At 42.2% G+C, this 21,281-nt stretch overlaps 1 protein-coding gene across 1 annotated transcript in view; it reads left to right on the forward strand.

The window, feature by feature from the left end:
• The window catches only part of LOC109880282 (zinc finger protein 37-like), a 63,910-nt gene extending 50,802 nt beyond the window's left edge, over positions 1–13,108 (forward strand). Inside the window, exon 4 of the mRNA XM_031791720.1 lies at positions 10,859–13,108. Within this exon, the coding sequence (XP_031647580.1) occupies positions 10,859–12,474 (1,616 nt within the window). The 3' untranslated portion in view covers positions 12,475–13,108. The remainder of the gene's footprint in view (positions 1–10,858) is intronic.
• Positions 13,109–21,281: the final 8,173 nt, after the last annotated feature.

Below are 21,281 nucleotides of genomic sequence, written 5' to 3' on the forward strand. Positions count from 1 at the left end.
GTATAGCTGTATACACGGGGTACCAGTATAGCTGTATACACAGGGTACCAGTATAGCTGTATACACAGGGTACCAGTATAGCTGTATACACAGGGTACCAGTATAGCTATATACACAGGGTACCAGTATAGCTGTATACACGGGGTACCAGTATAGCTATATACACAGGGTACCAGTATAGCTGTATACACGGGGTACCAGTATAGCTGTATACACAGGGTACCAGTATAGCTGTATACACAGGGTACCAGTATAGCTGTATACACAGGGTACCAGTATAGCTGTATACACAGGGTACCAGTATAGCTGTATACACAGGGTACCAGTATAGCTATATACACAGGGTACCAGTATAGCTATATTTATTTATTTATTTTTATTTCACCTTTATTTAACCAGGTAGGCCAGTTGAGAACATGTTCTCATTTACAATTGCGACCTGGCCAAGATAAAGCAAAGAAGTTCGACAGATACAACGACACAGAGTTACACATGGAGTAAAACAAACATACAGTCAATAATACAGTATAAACAAGTCTATATACGATGTGAGCAAATGAGGTGAGATAAGGGAGGTAAAGGCAAAAAAAAGGCCATAGTGGCGAAGTAAATACAATATAGCAAGTAAAACACTGGAATGGTAGATTTGCAATGGAAGAATGTGCAAAGTAGAAATAAAAATAATGGGGTGCAAAGGAGCAAAATAAATAAATACAGTCGGGAAAGAGGTAGTTGTTTGGGCTAAATTATAGGTGGGCTATGTACAGGTGCAGTAATCTGTGAGCTGCTCTGACAGTTGGTGCTTAAAGCTAGTGAGGGAGATAAGTGTTTCCAGTTTCAGAGATTTTTGTAGTTCGTTCCAGTCATTGGCAGCAGAGAACTGGACGGAGAGGCGGCCAAAGAAATAATTGGTTTTGGGGGTGACTAGAGAGATATACCTGCTGGAGCGTGTGCTACAGGTGGGAGATGCTATGGTGACCAGCGAGCTGAGATAAGGGGGGACTTTACCTAGCAGGGTCTTGTAGATGACATGGAGCCAGTGGGTTTGGCGACGAGTATGTAGCGAGGGCCAGCCAACGAGAGCGTACGGGTTGCAATGGTGGGTAGTATATGGGGCTTTGGTGACAAAACGGATTGCACTGTGATAGACTGCATCCAATTTGTTGAGTAGGGTATTGGAGGCTATTTTGTAAATGACATCGCCGAAGTCGAGGATGGTCAGTTTTACAAGGGTATGTTTGGCAGCATGAGTGAAGGATGCTTTGTTGCGAAATAGGAAGCCAATTCTAGATTTAACTTTGGATTGGAGATGTTTGATGTGGGTCTGGAAGGAGAGTTTACAGTCTAACCAGACACCTAGGTATTTGTAGTTGTCCACGTATTCTAAGTCAGAGCCGTCCAGAGTAGTGATGTTGGACAGGCGGGCAGGTGCAGGCAGCGATCGGTTGAAGAGCATGCATTTAGTTTTACTTGTATTGAAGAGCAATTGGAGGCCACGGAAGGAGAGTTGTATGGCGTTGAAGCTTGCCTGGAGGGTTGTTAACACAGTGTCCAAAGAAGGGCCAGAAGTATACAGAATGGTGTTGTCTGCGTAGAGGTGGATCAGAGACTCACCAGCAGCAAGAGCGACATCATTGATGTATACAGAGAAGAGAGTCGGTCCAAGAATTGAACCCTGTGGCACCCCCATAGAGACTTCCAGAGGTCCGGACAGCAGACCCTCCGATTTGACAAACTGAACTCTATCAGAGAAGTAGTTGGTGAACCAGGCGAGGCAATCATTTGAGAAACCAAGGCTGACGAGTCTGCCGATGAGGATGTGGTGATTGACAGAGTCGAAAGCCAGATCAATGAATACGGCTGCACAGTAATGTTTCTTACCGATGGCGGTTAAGATATCGTTTAGGACCTTGAGCGTGGCTGAGGTGCACCCATGACCAGCTCTGAAACCAGATTGCATAGCAGAGAAGGTATGGTGAGATTCGAAATGGTCGGTAATCTGTTTGTTGACTTGGCTTTCGAGGACCTTAGAAAGGCAGGGTAGGATAGATATAGGTCTGTAGCAGTTTGGGTCAAGAGTGTGTCCCCCTTTGAAGAGGGGGATGACCGCAGCTGCTTTCCAATCTTTGGGATTCTCAGGCGACATGAAAGAGAGGTTGAACAGGCTAGTAATAGGGGTGGCAACAATTTCGGCAGATAATTTTAGAAAGAAAGGGTCCAGATTGTCTAGCCCGGCTGATTTGTAGGGGTCCAGATTTTGCAGCTCTTTCAGAACATCAGCTGACTGGATTTGGGAGAAGGAGAAATGGGGAAGGCTTGGGTGAGTTGCTGTGGGGGTTGCAGTGCTGTTGACCGGGGTAGGAGTAGCCAGGTGGAAAGCTTGGCCAGCCGTAGAAAAATGCTTATTGAAATTCTCAATTATGGTGGATTTATCAGTGGTGACAGTGTTTCCTATCTTGTGGGCAGCTGGGAGGAGGTGTTCTTATTCTCCATGGACTTTACAGTGTCCCAGAACTTTTTTGAGTTAGTGTTGCAGGAAGCAAATTTCCGCTTGAAAAAGCTAGCCTTGGCTCTTCTAACTGCCTGTGTATAATGGTTTCTAGCTTCCCTGAACAGCTGCATATCACGGGGGCTGTTCGATGCTAATGCAGAACGCCATAGGATGTTTTTGCGTTGGTTAAGGGCAGTCAGGTCTGGGGAGAACCAAGGGCTATATCTGTTCCTGGTTCTAAATTTCTTGAATGGGGCATGCTTATTTAAGATGGTTAGGAAGGCATTTAAAAAAAAATACCCAGGCATCCTCTACTGACGGGATGAGATCAATATCCTTCCAGGATACCCTGGCCAGGTCGATTAGAAAGGCCTGCTCACTGAAGTGTTTCAGGGAGCGTTTGACCGCTGACCCATTACGGATGCAGGCAATGAGGCAGTGATCGCTGAGATCTTGGTTGAAGACAGCAGAGGTTTGAGTTTGAGTTTATTTTTATTTTTACAGGGACAGTGCACATTAATCAACATTTCAGTAAAAGTGCCGGTTTTAGCCAGCCGGCTAATTTTCAACCGCAGTCCCTGGGTGTATTTAGAGGGCAAGTTTGGTTAGGATGATATCTATGAGGGTGCCCGTGTTTAAGGCTTTGGGGAGGTACCTGGTAGGTTCATTGATAATTTGTGTGAGATTGAGGGCATCAAGTTTAGATTGTAGGATGGCTGGGGTGTTAAGCATGTTCCAGTTTAGGTCGCCTAGCAGCACAAGCTCTGAAGATAGATGGGGGGCAATCAGTTCACATATGGTGTCCAGAGCACAGCTGGGGGCAGAGGGTGGTCTATAGCATGTGGCAACGGTGAGAGACTTGTTTTTAGAGAGGTGGATTTTTAAAAGTAGAAGTTCAAATAGTTTGGGTACAGACCTGGATAGTAGGACAGAACTCTGCAGGCTATCTTTGCAGTAGATTGCAACACCGCCCCCTTTGGCAGTTCTATCGTGTCTGAAAATGTTGTAGTTTGGGATGAAAATTTCAGAATTTTTGGTGGTCTTCCTAAGCCAGGATTCAGACACAGCTAGAACATCCGGGTTGGCAGAGTGTGCTAAAGCAGTGAATAGAATAAACTTAGGGAGGAGGCTTCTAATGTTAACATGCATGAAACCAAGGCTATTACGGTTACAGAAGTCATCAAAAGAGAGCGCCTGGGGAATAGGAGTGGAGCTAGGCACTGCAGGGCCTGGATTCACCTCTACATCGCCAGAGGAACAGAGGAGGAGTGGGTTAAGGGTACGGCTAAAAGCAATAAGAATTGGTCGTCTGGAACAGAGAGTAAAAGGAGGTTTCTGGGGGCGATAAAATAGCTTCAAGGTATAATGTATAGACAAAGGTATGGTAGGATGTGAATACAGTGGAGGTAAACCTAGGTATTGAGTGATGAAGATAGAGATATTGTCTCTAGAAACATAATTGAAACCAGGAGATGTCATCGCATGTGTGGGAGGTGGAACTAATAGGTTGGATAAGGTATAGTGAGCAGGACTAGAGGCTCTACAGTGAAATAAGCCAATAAACACTAACCAGAACAGCAATGGACAAGGCATATTGACATTAAGGAGAGGCATGCTTAGTCGAGTGATCAAAAGGGTCCAGTGAGTAGAGAGGTTGGTTGGGGTCACGGCGATTTAGACAGCTAGCCGGGCCATCGGTAGCAAGCTAGCATAGGATGGAGGTCTGTTATTAGCCACCTCGTGCGTTTCCGTCGGTAGGATTAGTGGTGTTCCGTGTGGTCGAGGGGATGAATCCAAATCACACAAAAAAATTACAAAAAATAAAAATAGATATAGTTATAGAGGCCCAAGAAAAAATAAAATACAAATAAATAAATTGTCCGATTGTCTATTCAGATAGCAGCCGATAAGACAGTTAACGATTAGCGGACCGCAGATGGGCGTTCAGGTAACGTCGCGACGGAGGAGCCAGCCGGATAACTCCTTCGGGTAGATAACGTCGGCAGTCCAGTTGTGAAGGCCCGGTGGGGCACCGCGTTGGCAGTAAAACGGGTCCGGATAGGTGATTGTAGCCCAGGAGTGATTGATGGAACTCCTCAGCTGGCTAGCTCCGGAATAATTTATGTTTGCACCGGAATCGACGAAAGCCGATAGTCACACGGATAGCAGCTAGCTAGCTGCGAGATCCAGGTATGAATGTCCAGAGTTAGCGGTTGAAATCCAGGGACATGGAGAGAAAAATAGGTCCGGTATGTTCCGGTCCGAGCCGCGCCGTACAAAACTGGCGATAGATTTTCGAGTTAAAGGATAGCTGATGACCACAAACCGTGGTTAGCTGAATACTAACGATTAGCCAGTAAAGAAGCTAACTAGCTTCTGATTAGCTTCTGGATTAGCTTCTGATTAGTTTATGGATTAGCTTCTGGCTAGCTTCTGGTTAGCTTCTATGGAGGATTACAGATTTGAGGTAAATAATACTTTTTTAAAAGTTTTATAAATATAAGTTGCAGAGGCGGGTTGCAGGAGAGTGTTTTGAAGATGAGTTTATGGAAGAAAAAAAATATATATATATAAAAAGATATGCGAAAAAAGTTGTAAATATATATATATACGGGACACGACAAGACGAGGACAAAAGACGTCTGAACTGCTATGCCATCTTGGAACAATCGATCAATACACATGATGCTGTATCCAGAACTATGGAAACATGGGGTACATGGGGTACCAGTATGGCTCTATACACAGGGTACCAGTATAGCTATATACACAGGGTACCAGTATAGCTATATACACAGGGTACCAGTATAGCTCTATACACGGGGTACCAGTATAGCTCTATACACAGGGTACCAGTATAGCTATATACACAGGGTACCATTATAGCTGTATATACAGGGTACCAGTATAGCTCTATACACAGGGTACCAGTATAGCTCTATACACAGGGTACCAGTATAGCTGTATACACAGGGTAACAGTATGACTGTATACACAGGGTACCAGTATAGCTATATATATACACAGGGTACCAGTATAGCTATATATACAGTGGGGCAAAAAAGTATTTAGTCAGCCACCAATTGTGCAAGTTCTCCAACTTAAAAAGATGAGAGAGGCCTGTAATTTTCATCATAGGTACACTTCAACTATGACAGACAAAATTAGGGGAAAAAATCCAGAAAATCACATTGTAGGATTTTTTATGAATTTATTTGCAAATTATGGTAGAATAGGTTTGTATGTATATCTACTGATAGCTAGCTATAGTTCTACTCAGGCATGTCTGTATAGGTAACCTCTGACCCTCCTCTCTTTCCCTCCAGACTCCCTGCAGCTCTCTGTCTCTGACGAGGAGGTTCCCCCTGAGCAGCAGCACTGTGAGCAGGAGTGGAGCCCCAGTCTGGGACAGAAGGACCCAGAGACCAAACAGATTAAAGAGGAACAGGAGGAAGTCAGGACCAGTCAGGAGGAAGAGCAGCTTCAAGGGCTCTTTGATACCAAAGACTCCATATTTACTCCTTCTTGTGTGAAAAGTGAATGTGATCTGGAGAACCCATGTCAAGAAGCCGTACTAGCTCAACACCCAACTCTCAGTCCACTGAAAACGTCTAAACTACAGTTGTTGAGTGTGTTGTTAAATGAATGTTTAACGGCATCTGCTGCTGTGGAGATTTTTGGTGCGATTGAGAAAACTGTAGCAGAGTACCAGGAGGAGAATGATCGGCTACGGAGACTGCTGCGGAGGACACCAGAGATACAACTATGTAGAATAGGTTTGTACATAGATCTACTGATAGTTAGCAATAGTTCTAGTAAATGAATAAACTGTTTAGGCTTTCAGTGGTCACCATTTTGGTTTTAGCTCCAACGTGGCAGGGCTTTCCCTCTGCTTGGACAGCAGCTCCACACATTTATGTCTCCATTCTGACTCCAGTGCCACATTGGTGATGTGATTCATTTCTAAACACCCACTTCTCCTTATATGGTTCCTTTCAAAACGCCCACTTCTCCTTATATGGTTCCTTTCAAAACGCCCACTTCTCCTTATATGGTTTTAATGCTTTAGTGCTTTCCCTTTGCTTGGACAGCAGCTCCACACATTTATGTCTCCATTCTGACTCCAGTGCCACATTGGTGATAAAACGATCCTTTTGATTAGCTGAGGATGATGATGATTTGGTCACGTGCGCTCTGTCTATACTGAACAAAAATACCAATGCAACATGCAACAGTTTCAAAGGTTTTACTGAGTTAAAATGTATTTTTCGGGGAAATCAGTCAATTGAAATAAATTCATCAGGCCCTAATCTATGGATTTGACATGACTGGGAATATACGTCTGCATCTGTTGGTCACAGATATCCTTTAATAAAAGGTAGAGGCGTGGATCAGAAAACCAGTCAGTATCTGGTGTGACCATGCAGCGCGACACATCTCCTTCACATAGAGTTGATCCTTGAGACATGGGGTCGTGTATTATCATGCTGAAACATGAGGTGATGGCGGTGGATGAATGGCACAACAATGGGCCTCAGGATCTCGTCATGGTATTTCTGTGCATTCAAATTGCCATCGATAAAATACAATTGTGTTCATTGTCCGTTGCTTATGCCTGCCTGCCTGCCCATACCATAACCCCACCATTGGGCACTCTGTTCACAATCATGACATCAGCAAATCGCTCGCACAATGACGCCACACACGTGGTCTATGGTTGTGAGGCCAGTTGGACGTACTGCCAAATTCTCTAAAATGATGTTGGAAATGAGAGAAATTAACATTCAATTCTCTGGCAACAGCTCTGGTGGACATTCCTGCAGTCAGCATGCCATTTGCACGCTCCCTCAACTTGAGACATCTGTGGCATTGGGTTCGTGTGACAAAACTGCACCTTTTATAGTGGCCTTTTATTGTCCCCAGCACAAGGTGCACCTGTGTAATGCTCATGCTGTTTAATCAACTTCTTGATATGCCACACCTGTCAGATGGATGGATTATCTTGGCAAAGGAAAAATACTCACTAACAGGGATGTAAACAAATTTGTGAACACATTGAGAGAAATAAGCTTTTTGTGCGTATGGCCATTTTCTGGGATCTTTTATTTCAGCTCATGAAACATGGGACCAACACTTTACATGTTGCGTTTATATTTTTCTTCAGTGTAGGAACAATTGGTCCTTGATTGCTATACAGATTTTGGAAACCTTGGACACTAACCTTAATTATCATCCAAAATGACTTTACAAATACAGAATGTACGCTTGCTGTTTTACCACAGTTTTCCACAGAGATGTTTGTTTAACTTCGAGCCAAAATGTTGTGTCCGAGTTTCCACAAGAAGTGTCTTACAATTCAGAAAGTATTCAGAGCTTTTTACACATTTAGTTACATTATTCTAAAACGGATTAAATAGTTGTTTTTACTCATCAATCTACACACAATACCCCATAATGACATCACAATACCCCATAATGACAAAGCAAACAAAAACATTTTTTTAGGAGTTTTGGTTCATTTATAAAAAATGTAAAAATGATATCACATTTACATACGTATTCAGACCCTTTACTCAGTACTTTGTGGAAGCACCTTTGACAGCGATTACAGCCTTGAGTCTTCTTGTGTATGATGCTACAAGCTTGGCACACCTGTATTTTGGGAGTTTCCCCCATTCTTTGCTGCAGATCATCTTGAGCTCTGTCAGGTTGGATGTGGAGTGTCGCTGCACAGCTATTTTCAGGTCTCTCCAGAGATGTTCGATCGGGTTCAAGTCCGGGCTCTGGCTGGGCCACTCAAGGACATTCAGAGCCATTCCCGAAGCCACTCCTGTCTTGACTGTGTGCTTAGGGTCGTTGTCCTGTTGGAAGGTGAACCTTCGCCCCAGTCTGAGGTCCTGAACGCTCTGCAGCAGGTTTTCATCAAGGATCTCTGTACTTTGCTCCGTTCATCTTTCCCTCGATCAAGTCTCCTTGTCCCTGCTGCTGAAAAACATCCCCACAGCATGATGCTGCCACCACCATGCTTCACTGTAGGGATGGTGCCAGGTTTCCTCCAGGCGTGACCCTTGGCATTCAGGCCATAGAGATCAATCTTGGTTTTATCAGACCAGGTAATCTTGTTTCTCATGGTTTGAGAGTCCTTTAGGTGCCTTTTGGAAAACTCCAAGCAGGCTGTCATGTGCCTTTTACTGAGGAGTGGCTTCCGTCTGGCCACTCGTCCCTAAAAGCCTGATTGGTGGAGTGCTGCAGAGATGGGCACCCGAGTGGCGTAGTGGTCTAAGACACTGCATCATAGTGCAAGAGGCGTCACTGCAGTACCTGGTTCAAATCCAGGCTGAATCACATTCGGCCGTGGTTGGGAGTCCCATAGGGTGGCGCACAATTGGCACAGCGTCGTCTGGGTTTGGCCGGGGTAGGCCGTCATTGTAAATAAGAATGTGTTCTTAACTGACTTGCCTAGTTAAATCAAGGTTAAAAAAACGGTTGTCCTTCCGGAAGGTTCTCCCATCTCCTCAGAGGAGCTCTGGAGCTTGTCAGAGCGATCATCGGGTTCTTGGTCACCTTGACAAAGGCGCCCAGGTCGGGGCGAGGGGATGGACGTAAAAAGTCTATACTGTTACATTGATGCTGTTGACCCGGATCACTGGTTGCTGCGGAAAGAGGAGGAGCTCAAAAGGGGGGGGGGGGGGGGGGGTTTTGCTCTGACATGCACTGTCAACTGTGGGACCTTATATAGACAGGTGACAGGTGTGAAAAATAATAATTAGATTAAGGCTGTAACGTAACAATGTGGATAAAGGGAAGGGGTCTGAATACTTTCCAAATGCCCTGTAGTTCAGGGGAACGCAAAACACCTCTTATATGTGTACAATTATTTTGCGGTGATATGAAAGGAAAGTTTTGAAGGTTTCCAAAACCGTTGTTGTCAAAAATGTCCAGTTCTAGTCAGCTGATTCTATCCTTCTGGTGAGTTCCAGTCAGCTGATTCTATCCTTCTGGTTAGTTCCAGTCAGCTGATTCTATCCTTCTGGTTAGTTCCAGTCAGCTGATTCTATCCTTCTGGTTAGTTCCAGTCAGCTGATTCTATCCTTCTGGTTAGTTCCAGTCAGCTGATTCTATCCTTCTGGTTAGTTCCAGTCAGCTGATTCTATCCATTCCTTCTGGTTAGTTCTAGTCAGGCAGCTTAGTTTCCCATTCAGAGGACCCCCCCACTTCCCCTTAGTTCTTACAGGTCAAGGTCAGCAGCGGCACAAAAATCTGAGGATGTGAGGATGCCTGTTGGGCGTGGTCCGGAGACGGACTAGACACCCCGTCCAGAAGTTGGAGAATTTTGCACTTTTCAAACACCTGAAACCCATTTTTACCTGCAATCTAGAGCCATAATTATTATGCTTAATTCTATGTAAATTCTATTTCATTTTAAGAAACTAAATATACTTCTCTGCTAAAAATCTGTGTAAAAGATTTAAATTAATCTGAGTCTTATTTAGTATATTTTGTATTTGCTTGCTTTTCTAAAGTCTACTAACCTTGTCAGCAGACATGCCAGCTAAGATAGTTAAGACAAGCTAGCTACTCTAACTTGATTGATAGCCTGAAATGGCTTCTGGGTAGCCAGTTATGAGGTTGGGAGACTAGCTCAAACCAACTTCAGAAAATTGCTATAGGTGTCTAGAAGTATCGTGTCGTATTACAAAGAAACACCAACAATAACAAAACCTTCCAAAAAATAAATACAATTTTATCCATACAGGACCAGTCAAAAGTTTGGAAACACCGACTCATTCAAGGCTTTTTCTTTATGTTTTACTATTGTAGAATAATAGTGATGACATCAAAACTATGAAATAACACATATGGAATCATGTAATAACCAAAAAGTATATTTGAGATTCTTCAAAGTAGCCACCCTTTGCCTTGATGAGAGCTTTGCACACTCTTGGCATTCTCTCAACCAGCTTCACCTGGAATGCTTTTCCAACAGTCTCTTGGCATGTTAACCCACCACCTATATGGCTTGTGTGAAGGAAAGCAAATGCCAAGCTGGCTGTCTGCACTCAGGCTGTATAGATCATAGAGATCTATAATTCATGAGTGATTCCACATTATGTTATCAATAACCTCTGCTCCTCCTCTCCTTCCCTCCAGACTCCCTGCAGCTCTCTGTCTCTGAAGAGGAGGTTCCCCCTGAGCAGCAGCACTGTGAGCAGGAGTGGAGTCCCAGTCTGGGGCAGGAGGACCCAGAGCCCACACTGATTAAAGAGGAACAGGAGGAACTCAGGACCAGTCAGGAGGAAGAGAAGCTTCAAGGGCTCTTTGTTACCAAAGACTCCATATTCACTACTTCCTGTGTGAAAAGTGAATGTGATCAGGAGGACCCACTTCAGTCCTTGACTCTTCCCCAAACCCAGACTGTGGAGAACAGAGAGAGAGACTCTAAACCAGTGAAACTCACACCTTTTGGCACTGTGACCCACATTAAGGGTCTCTACATTCCCTGTGACCCTCCAGGTAATCAAAACAATGCCTCCAGACACAGCTCAGCTGTAAGCAGCTACACAGTAGGACTTGACAACAGTCCACCATTGGATCCCAGCCCACCATTGGATCCCAACCCACCATTGGATCCCAGTCCACCATTGGATCCCAGTCCACCATTGGATCCCAGTCCACCATTGGATCCCAGTCCACCATTGGATCCCAGTCCACCATTGGATCCCAGTCCACCATTGGATCCCAGCCCATTATTGGAGAAACACTGTTCCAAACCCAGCACCACGTCTAGAAAAACTTACCACTGTCGTGACTGTGGAGAAACATTTGCTCTGAAAGCTGACCTGCAGAGGCATGTGACTCTCACCAAGAAGAGACCCAGTGAATGCAGCTTCGGCAATAAACACTACAACTCCACCTGTAAACTGAAGGCCCATGTCAGGCTCTGTCATGTTGGTAAACCCTGTATCTGCCCTGTTTGTGGAAAGACCTTCAAATACAAAGGAGATCTATCCAGGCACATGAGGATTCACACAGGAGAGAAACCCTTTATCTGTGGTGACTGTGGGAAAAGCTTCAATCAGAAGGGGAACCTAACTGAACATGTATTGATTCACACAGGAGAGAAGCCTTTTAGCTGTGGTGACTGCGGGAAAAGCTTTGGGCTCAAGCGGTACCTAACCATGCATAAACTGACTCACACAGGAGAGAAACCGTTTAGCTGTGGAGACTGCGGGAAAAGCTTTAATCGCAAGGCTGTCTTAACTATGCATATACGGACTCACACAGGAGAGAAACCATTTATCTGTGGTGACTGTGGGAAAAGCTTCCGGCATAAAGGGTGCCTTAAGATACATGTACTGACTCACACAGCAGAGAAACGATTTAGCTGTGGAGACTGTGGGAAAAGCTTCCATAAGAGGGGGAACCTAAAAGTGCATATACGGACTCACACAGGAGAGAAATCTTTTAGCTGTGGAGACTGTGGGAAAAGCTTCAATACTAGGGGGAACCTAACCAGACATGCACGGACTCACACCAGAGATAATTCCTTTCGCTGTGGTGACTGTGGGGAAAGCTTCAATGAGAAGGGGCACCTAAATGAACATATACGAACTCACACAGGAGAGAAACGATTTATCTGTGGTGACTGTGGGAAAAGCTTTAAGCATAAGGGGTGCCTTAAAATACATATATTGTCTCACACAGGAGAGAAACCGTATAGGTGTGGTGACTGTGGCGAAAGCTTCAATGAGAAGGGGCACCTAAATGAACATATACAGACTCACACAGGAGAGAAACCGTATAGCTGTGGTGACTGTGGGGAAAGCTTCAATCAGAAGGTGGACTTAAAGAGGAATATACGGATTCACACAGGAGAGAAATCACATGGCTGCTCCGTCTGTGGTAAAGGATTCACTCATAAATCTCATCTGCTGAGGCATGTGGATAAAATCCACAAAGGAAGAAAACAGGACAGAAACTGAAAGAGGAAAGAACATTAGGACAAAGAGATTATCTGTCAGGTTAGTGAATAAAAAGGCAGGATGTGGACAAATCTCTTAGGAAGCAACAGTGATATGGCCCTCATCAAATATGCAGACGACATGGCTCTGGTTGCTTGCCTGGAGGTCAAGTCCATCTCCAGCTACTCCCAGTCCATTGACTGCCTCTTGATGTGGTTTGACAGTAGCTTTCTTGACCTCAACGTCACCAATAATAAAAAAAACTGTGCCTTGGAGGAAAGCAAGCTGGGAAATGGAAGCCCTTCTCTCGAGCTTGTCACTATGGAAGGATGTGGAGCAAGTCACACATTTTAAATACTTGGGGACAATTTTCGACCACAAACTTCCAGTAAAACACTGACCTCATCTACAAAAAGGCAGGGCCGTTTCTTTCCCTACTTAAGATAGTATGACGTTTTAATGCAAGCAAACTCACACGGATCGTGGTACACAAATACCAGATTGAGTGTTCTCAATTACAGGTCTGGTACCTCTCAGTGATGTTTAATTGTTTGTATTTTATTGACTTTTCTGCTCTTTTGTACACCAGTATCTCTACTTGCACATCATCATCTGCTCAATTGTAACTATTCTCTCCTATGGCCTATTTATTGCCTACCTCCTCATGCCTTTTGTATATAGACTTTCTTTTTTCTACTGTGTCATTAACTTGACTTTTTTCAAACAATCATCTTTATTTAATATCGATTAATTATTGCAATAGTGAAGCTGGTCGACCCCACACTGTGGAGTGTGTTGCCGAGAGCTTAACTTAAATATTTATTGTGTTTCCTTCTGACATTTAAATGTTTGTTTCCTTCTGACATTTCATTCCGACATGTAAATATTGAATGTCTTTCATTCTGACATGTACAGTGGGGAGAACAAGTATTTGATACACTGCCGATTTTGCAGGTTTTCCTACTTACAAAGCATGTAGAGGCCTGTAATATTTATCATAGGTACACTTCAACTGTGAGAGATGCTTCACGGTTGGGATGGTGTTCTTGGGGTTGTACTCATCCTTCTTCTTCCTCCAAACACAGCGATTGGAGTTTAGACCAAAAAGCTCTATTTTTGTCTCATCAGACCACATGGTCTTCAATTTTATCCCTGATGCCCTTACACAGCTCTCTGGTCTTGGCCATTGTGGAGAGGTTGGAGTCTGTTTGATTGAGTGTGTGGACAGGTGTCTTTTATACAGGTAACGAGTTCAAACAGGTGCAGTTAATACAGGTAATGAGTGGAGAACAGGAGGGCTTCTTAAAGAAAAACTAAAAGGTCTGTGAGAGCCGGAATTCTTACTGGTTGGTAGGTGATCAAATACTTATGTCATGCAATAAAATGCTAATTAATTACTTAAAAATCATACAATGTGATTTTCTGGATTTTTGTTTTAGATTCCGCCACTCACAGTTGAAGTGTACCTATGATAAAAATGACAGACCTCTACATGCTTTGTAAGTAGGAAAACCTGCAAAATCGGCAGTGTATCAAATACTTGTTCTCCCCACTGTATATGTTTGTTTCATTCTGACATGTAAATGTGTCATGTTTTTATTTCATTTACTTTTCTGCTCTTTTGCACACCAGTATCTCTACGTGCACATCATCATCTGCTCATTTATCACTCCAGGGTTAATCTGCTCAATTGTAATCATTCGCTCCTATGGCCTATTTATTGCCTACCTCCTCATGCCTTTTGCACACACTGTATATAGACTTTCTTTTTTTCTACTGTGTCATTGATTTGTTTATTGGCTTGTTACTGGCTTGTTTATTGTTTATTCCATGTGTAACTCTGTGTTGTCTGTGTCACACTGCTTTGCTTTATCTTGGCCAGGTCGCAGTTGCAAATGAGAACTTGATCTCAACTCGCCTACCTGGTTAAATAAAGGTGAAATAAAATTTAAAAAATGGGTTTCATTCTGACATTTCATTCTGACATGTAAATATTTATTGTGTTTCAGTCTGACATTTCATTCTGACATGTAACTATTTGTGTTTTATTCTGACATTTCATTCTGACATGTAAATATTTGTGTTTCATTCTGACATTTCATTCTGACATGTAACTATTTCATGTGTTTCATTCTGACATGTAACTATTTCATGTGTTTCATTCTGACATGTAAATATTTATTGTGTTTCATTCTGACATTTCATTCTGACATGTAACTATTTCATGTGTTTCATTCTGACATTTCATTCTGACATGTAACTATTTCATGTGTTTCATTCTGACATTTCATTCTGACATGTAACTATTTCATGTGTTTCATTCTGACATGTAACTATTTCATGTGTTTCATTCTGACATTTCATTCTGACATGTAAATATTTATTGTGTTTCATTCTGACATTTCATTCTGACATGTAACTATTTCATGTGTTTCATTCTGACATGTAACTATTTCATGTGTTTCATTCTGACATTTCATTCTGACATGTAACTATTTAATGTGTTTCATTCTGACATTTCATTCTGACATGTAACTATTTCATGTGTTTCATTCTGACATTTCATTCTGACATGTAACTATTTCATGTGTTTCATTCTGACATTTCATTCTGACATGTAAATATTTAATGTGTTTCATTCTGACATTTCATTCTGACATGTAACTATTTCATGTGTTTCATTCTGACATGTTACTATTTCATGTGTTTCATTCTGACATTTCATTCTGACATGTAACTATTTCATGTGTTTCATTCTGACATTTCATTCTGACATGTTACTATTTCATGTGTTTCATTCTGACATTTCATTCTGACATGTAACTATTTAATGTGTTTCATTCTGACATGTAAATATTTGATGTGTTTGTTTAATCCTTTTATTGTAACTCTGACCGTCAATGACACATTTTCATTCTGTTTAAACGTACTAGACAATAAAGTTTGTCTTATCTGCTTATCTTAAAGCTATCTTAGTCTCTGGATCATTCATTCTGTTTAAACGTACTAGACAATAAAGTTTGTCTTATCTGCTTATCTTAAAGCTATCTTAGTCTCTGGATCATTCATGCTGTGGGTTACAGGAAAATAGACGTGTGATCGATTTACCTGTAAATCAAATTTGACACCAAGTAATTGTACACAAGGTCCAAAGGAAATTCGACTTTGGCTTTTATCCCAACCCCCCTGAAAGAGACACATACATAGAGGATGGAGCAGGGGGCTGCCATACTACAGCACCTGTGGAGCAGAATCCACTTCCTGTCTCCCAGGGGGCTGCCATACTACAGCACCTGTGGAGAAATTGCTGTAGGGGGGTAAGTGCCTCGCTCAAGGGCCCAATGGCAGGTTTGGCATCTAGGATTTGATACTAGCAACTGCTTACTTCCTGACAGATTTTTCCAATCAGATCCAGGATTGGAACTGGCAACCCTCCGCTTGTGGTCTTGTCTCTCTTAACCACTAGACTACGGTCTTGTCTCTCTTAATCACTAGACTACGGTCTTGCCTCTCTTAATCACTAGACTACGGTCTTGTCTCTCTTAACCACTAGACTACGGTCTTGTCTCTCTTAACCACTAGACTACGGTCTTGCCTCTCTTAACCACTAGACTACGGTCTTGCCTCTCTTAACCACTAGACTGCGGTCTTGCCTCTCTTAACCACTAGACTACGGTCTTGCCTCTCTTAACCACTAGACTACGGTCTTGCCTCTCTTAACCACTAGACTACCTACCACCTGTTGGAGGAAAGTATTGGAGGAAACTCAGGTCCACTGTTCAGTCTCTTGATGTTTTCACATGATTAGAAACAGGATTATCTGGTCATCTGTTTCGGTCATTTCTCTCAGGGTGATGAGAGAATTGTGTTATTTATACATTGAACATGAATACTCTCCAGAAAATAGCTCCGTCCATCTGTCCAAGACTATTTCTCATCCATCTTCATCTAATGCTGCTCATTCATGATAGTGTTTGAATGTTTTTGGGAAGTAATGATTTACAGACAACTTCTGATAAGTGCAAACTCTCTTTTAAGTGAACTACAGTGTTTTTCTAGTCCCAATTCAATAACATTCTTTGTAAAAAAAAATCTGATAACCGCATTTTCTAATTTAGTGCACTGTCACATCAGTCCCAAGCCAGTTATCAGGAGTCACCTGTGTTACAATGTATTTTCCTTTATTGGGCTCCCGAGTGGCGCAGTGGTCTAAGGCACTGCATCTCTGTGCTTGAGGCGTCACTACAGACACCCTGATTTGAATCCAGGCTGTATCACAACCGGCCGTGATTGGGAGTCACATAGGGTGACGCACAATTGGCCCAGCGTCATCTAGTTTTGGCCGTCATTGTAAATAAGAAATGTGTTCTTAACTGACATGCCTAGTTAAATAAAGGTTAAATAAATTAAAAATGACAAAAAATGAATTCAGTTCATGCCAGATATTATTCTCCTAGATCCCCCTATTACTTGCTGTAGCTGCTCCCCCCATGTAGTTATCTATTCCATTATTACTGGTCTGGACCTTGTAGTAAAACCCCTGATTATATAAATATATTGATACATAATATAAATACATATACTTTCCAGAAAACATCTTGAACTTATCCAATAGTAAAACAACAACAACAACAACATTTTAATCTAATGTTGCTCATTCATCGTGTTGATTTAATATTGTATGGAATAATGATAAACTGTTGACTCCTGAGGATGAATTGATTCTCCAAGATCATCTTTCACTGTTTGTCTATGTAGTTTTCGTTTCCGTTTGCCACTGGTCTGTAGGCTGCCTTGCACAGAAAACCTCCATCCAGCTGGCGGCGCTGTTGTGCGGTTCAGGGCACGCAGCCCACGAGAATAAAGGATTTTTCTAAAATTCCTTGACTAGAACACGGAAGTAAGATTGGAGACAATGGTTGTCACTAGTTACCAGAGCCACAAAGTCCAAATTGGCTATATCTTAAAAACCTAAGAAAACTCCAACGTTTGTGTTGGTCCTAATTTAAAGGTTAGGCATACGTTTAACTGTGGGGTTAGGGTTAGGTTTAAAATCAGATTTTAGGAATAGAAATGGTAGAAATAGACATCGCTCTTACTTTGTGGCTGTGGTAACTAGTAACGATCCATTGTTGTTGTAAAGCTAGACCACAGCAAAGATGTTCTACTAAGATAGAATTGAATTGAATAGATCACATCCTGTCGTTTCCAATGGGGAGGCAAGTGAGCCGAGTAGGTGGGATCAAGTGTCGAGATATCCCTCTAGTGGTGTGGGGGCTGTGCTTTGGCAAAGTGTGTGGGGTTATATCCTTCCTGTTTGGCCCTGTCCGGGGGTGTCCTCGGATGGGGCCACAGTGTCTCCTGACCCCTCCTGTCTCAGCCTCAAGTATTTATGCTGCAGTAGTTTATGTGTCGGGGGGCTAGGGTCAGTTTATTATATCTGGAGTACTTCTCCTGTCCTATCCAGTGTCCTGTGTGAATTTAAGTATGCTCTCTCTAATTCTCTCTTTCTCTCTTTATTTCTCTCTCTCCGAGGACCTGAGCCCTAGTACCATGCCTCAGGACTACCTGACATGATGACTCCTTGCTGTCCCCAGTCCACCTGGCTGTGCTGCTGCTCCAGTTTCAACTGTTCTGCCTGTGATTATTATTATTTGACCATGCTGGTCATTTATGAACATTTGAACATCTTGGTCATGTTCTGTTATAATCTCCACCCGGCACAGCCAGAAGAGGACTGGCCACCCAACATAGCCTTTTTCCTCTCTAGGTTTCTTCCTAGGTTTTGGCCTTTCTAGGGAGTATTTCCACCGTGCTTCTACACCTGCATTTGGTTGCTGTTTGGGGTTTTAGGCTGGGTTTCTGTACAGCACTTTGAGATATCAGCTGATGTACGAAGGGCTATATAAATACATTTGATTAGACTTTTTATTTAGATGTGTTTTTCAAAGTCGCGTTTATTGGTCTATCAGAGATGTCAGTCAGATGGCTTAGTGACGTCAAGAACATACATCGTCATCATATTCAAATTGAGATGTAGATTTGGAGAACAGACTTTTATTAACTAACCTTGAGTAACTTTTCGTTGTTGACACTTTTATAATGCCACCAAGATCGAAAAGTAAGTTACAAATAGATATATTTTAATGTTTATACACGTTCTATAAATTAGATATTAGTGGGCGTTAACTGTTTAATACATGGACAAGAGAAATAGTAACGTTGGTTAGGTTGATATATAGATTTATATATTTATCGGCTAGCTAACGTTACACTAGCGCAAATAATCGGATTATGCACTTGTCCGAAAAATAGCAGAGTAACTAGCTAGTTTAGCTAACTAATCATTCAGAACCGCACATCTGAGAGAACAGGACGTAAGTTATTAGTTTACTCGAAGAGCTAGAAAATGGATGAGCACGGACGAACAGCGTTTGTAGGAATTAATGTACTCTACAGTTCTGCATATCGTTACACCTCAAAGGAGCTACTACAACCAGGTGTTGTAACCAAAATTATTTTACAATCGTTTTGTTTTGAACAGAACCATGACCAGACGGACATTGGAATTCGTTTCAAAGTGACAGTGAGGACAAGGCACTGTTTCCCACTGTAACAGCTGTTGGTGGAAGGAGGTGAGGACCAAGGTGCAGCGTTGTACGTATTCATATTATTTATTTGAAACTGAACACTAAATACAAAAATAACAAAAGGAATAACCAAAACAGTTCTGAAAAGTGAAAAACACTAAACAGAAATTAACTACCCACAAAACCCATGTGGGAAAAAGCTACCTAAGTATGGTTCTCAATCACAGACAACGATAGACAGCTGCCTCTGATTGAGAACCACACCCGGCCAAACAACAAAGAAATGCAAAATATAGAGAAATGAACATAGAATGCCCACCCTAGTCACACCCTGGCCTAACCAAAATAGAGAATAAAAGCCTCTCTATGGCCAGGGCGTGAAACCCACAGGAATTTGGCACACGGGTGGGTTTATTTGGGCCCCAAAGTTTTGAGGCAATTTAAAATATATATTTTATTGTTGTACATAAAAGACTGGAGAAACACCAGGAAATCAGCTTCAAGTTATTATTATTTTTTTTAAATTTATGAATCAATTCTTGCATTCCAATGAATAATAGAGACACCTGATCGGTTACAAATGCACGGTTTGAATTATTATTTTATTCAAAACAATTATATTTGTTTGGGCTTTTTCCAATCAATTTACAGTCTGGGAGTCCAGGCACCAGAAGAAAAGGACTAGCCGGTGAAACACTTTAGTTTTCGCTGTGCTATGTTTAAAAAATAAATAAAAATCTTCACCATTTATCTTTTTCTATTAGGGGGCAGGCATGCTGGACATGGCCTTCCAGGATACAATCAAAAGCACTTGATCTAAGTAAGGTGACTCTTAGTCTTTACACAATGCCAGAGACTGCTAAGGTTTTTTGGTCAATTATGTCCTCCATTTTTGATATTCCAATCTATAAGATGCCGACGTACTTGGTTTTGGAGGTTTTTAGTCTCGCGGCATGCTTACTTTGCATTTGCCTGTTGTTCTTTTGTGTGATTTTGACAGCATCTTTCCCAGGAGCTGTATTCTCTTATTAAAGTACCATCTGTTTGAGATGAACTTTGTGGTATTTTTTGTTTCAATGTGTCTGCAATCAATCACTGTGGGTGCATTATTATTATTATACTATTGACCTTCAATTGGATGATGGCCTCCTCCTTGCATGACACCTGTGCTTACATGCTGCTTCCTTTGTCACCTGAGTCTCCTCCTGTTTGCTCATGAGGAAGCCTCCTGCCACCTCTGTCACCTGACAGACCAACTCCTGCAGACTCTTAGAACTAAATTCAGCATCTGCTGCTTCCTCTGCTGGAGCTGGGTGTAGAAGGAAGGAGAGGAGCCCTCCTTCACTCTTGTTCTGTCTTTCTCACCTGAAACTCCTACATCTGCTTCCTGGCCTCTCCTTCAAAAAATAGCCAATTCAAGACTTCAAACCTGTTGATATAAAACAACAACGATGCATCTTTAGTTGCTACCAACTTTGTGGTTGTCTTCTTTTTGTACTACGCCGGTCATCTGTTGCAGATTGAGGGGGTGGATTCATGCAATGTATTCTGGTAGGTGCTGCCTCGGAGGACACTGTCTTCCGTCAACCCTGTCGAAATACATTTTTTGCCAGAAAAGTATCATGACTGAAATGCATTTTTATTGACAAAGATGGTCAATAATCAGAATAAAGTGCTCCTCGCACACATCGTAACCCACTTTCTTCAGGTCCTCAAAGGACTTCTGCAGATGGATGGCCCTACGCCTAATGTTTCTCAGCCACATCAGGTTTAATCTGATTTTTTATTTAAAATTCAGCTGGATGTTGGGCTATGCTTAAAGTCTCCTGTTTTATAGTTCATTTAGTAGTGTAGTGGTTGCTATAACATCTGTGGTGATATATTGTAGTTTGTAGATAATAGTTTATGGTTATGTCCTCTATCTCTGTTATTCACCCTGATTGTTTTTTAATAGAGTTCATTTAAATAGACCAACACTTTATCCTGTTCTATGAAACATCACAATAAAGACCCAGACTTTATCCTGTGAAACATCAGAATAAAAACCCAGACTTTATCCTATGAAACATCAGAATAAAGACCCAGACTTTATCCTATGAAACATCACAATAAAGACCCAGACTTTATCCTATGAAACATCACAATAAAGACCCAGACTTTATCCTATGAAACATCACAATAAAGACCCAGACTTTATCCTATGAAACATCACAATAAAGACCCAGACTTTATCCTGTC

This window comes from Oncorhynchus kisutch, linkage group LG16, assembly GCF_002021735.2.
Source record: "Oncorhynchus kisutch isolate 150728-3 linkage group LG16, Okis_V2, whole genome shotgun sequence".
Taxonomy (NCBI): Eukaryota; Metazoa; Chordata; class Actinopteri; order Salmoniformes; family Salmonidae; genus Oncorhynchus; species Oncorhynchus kisutch.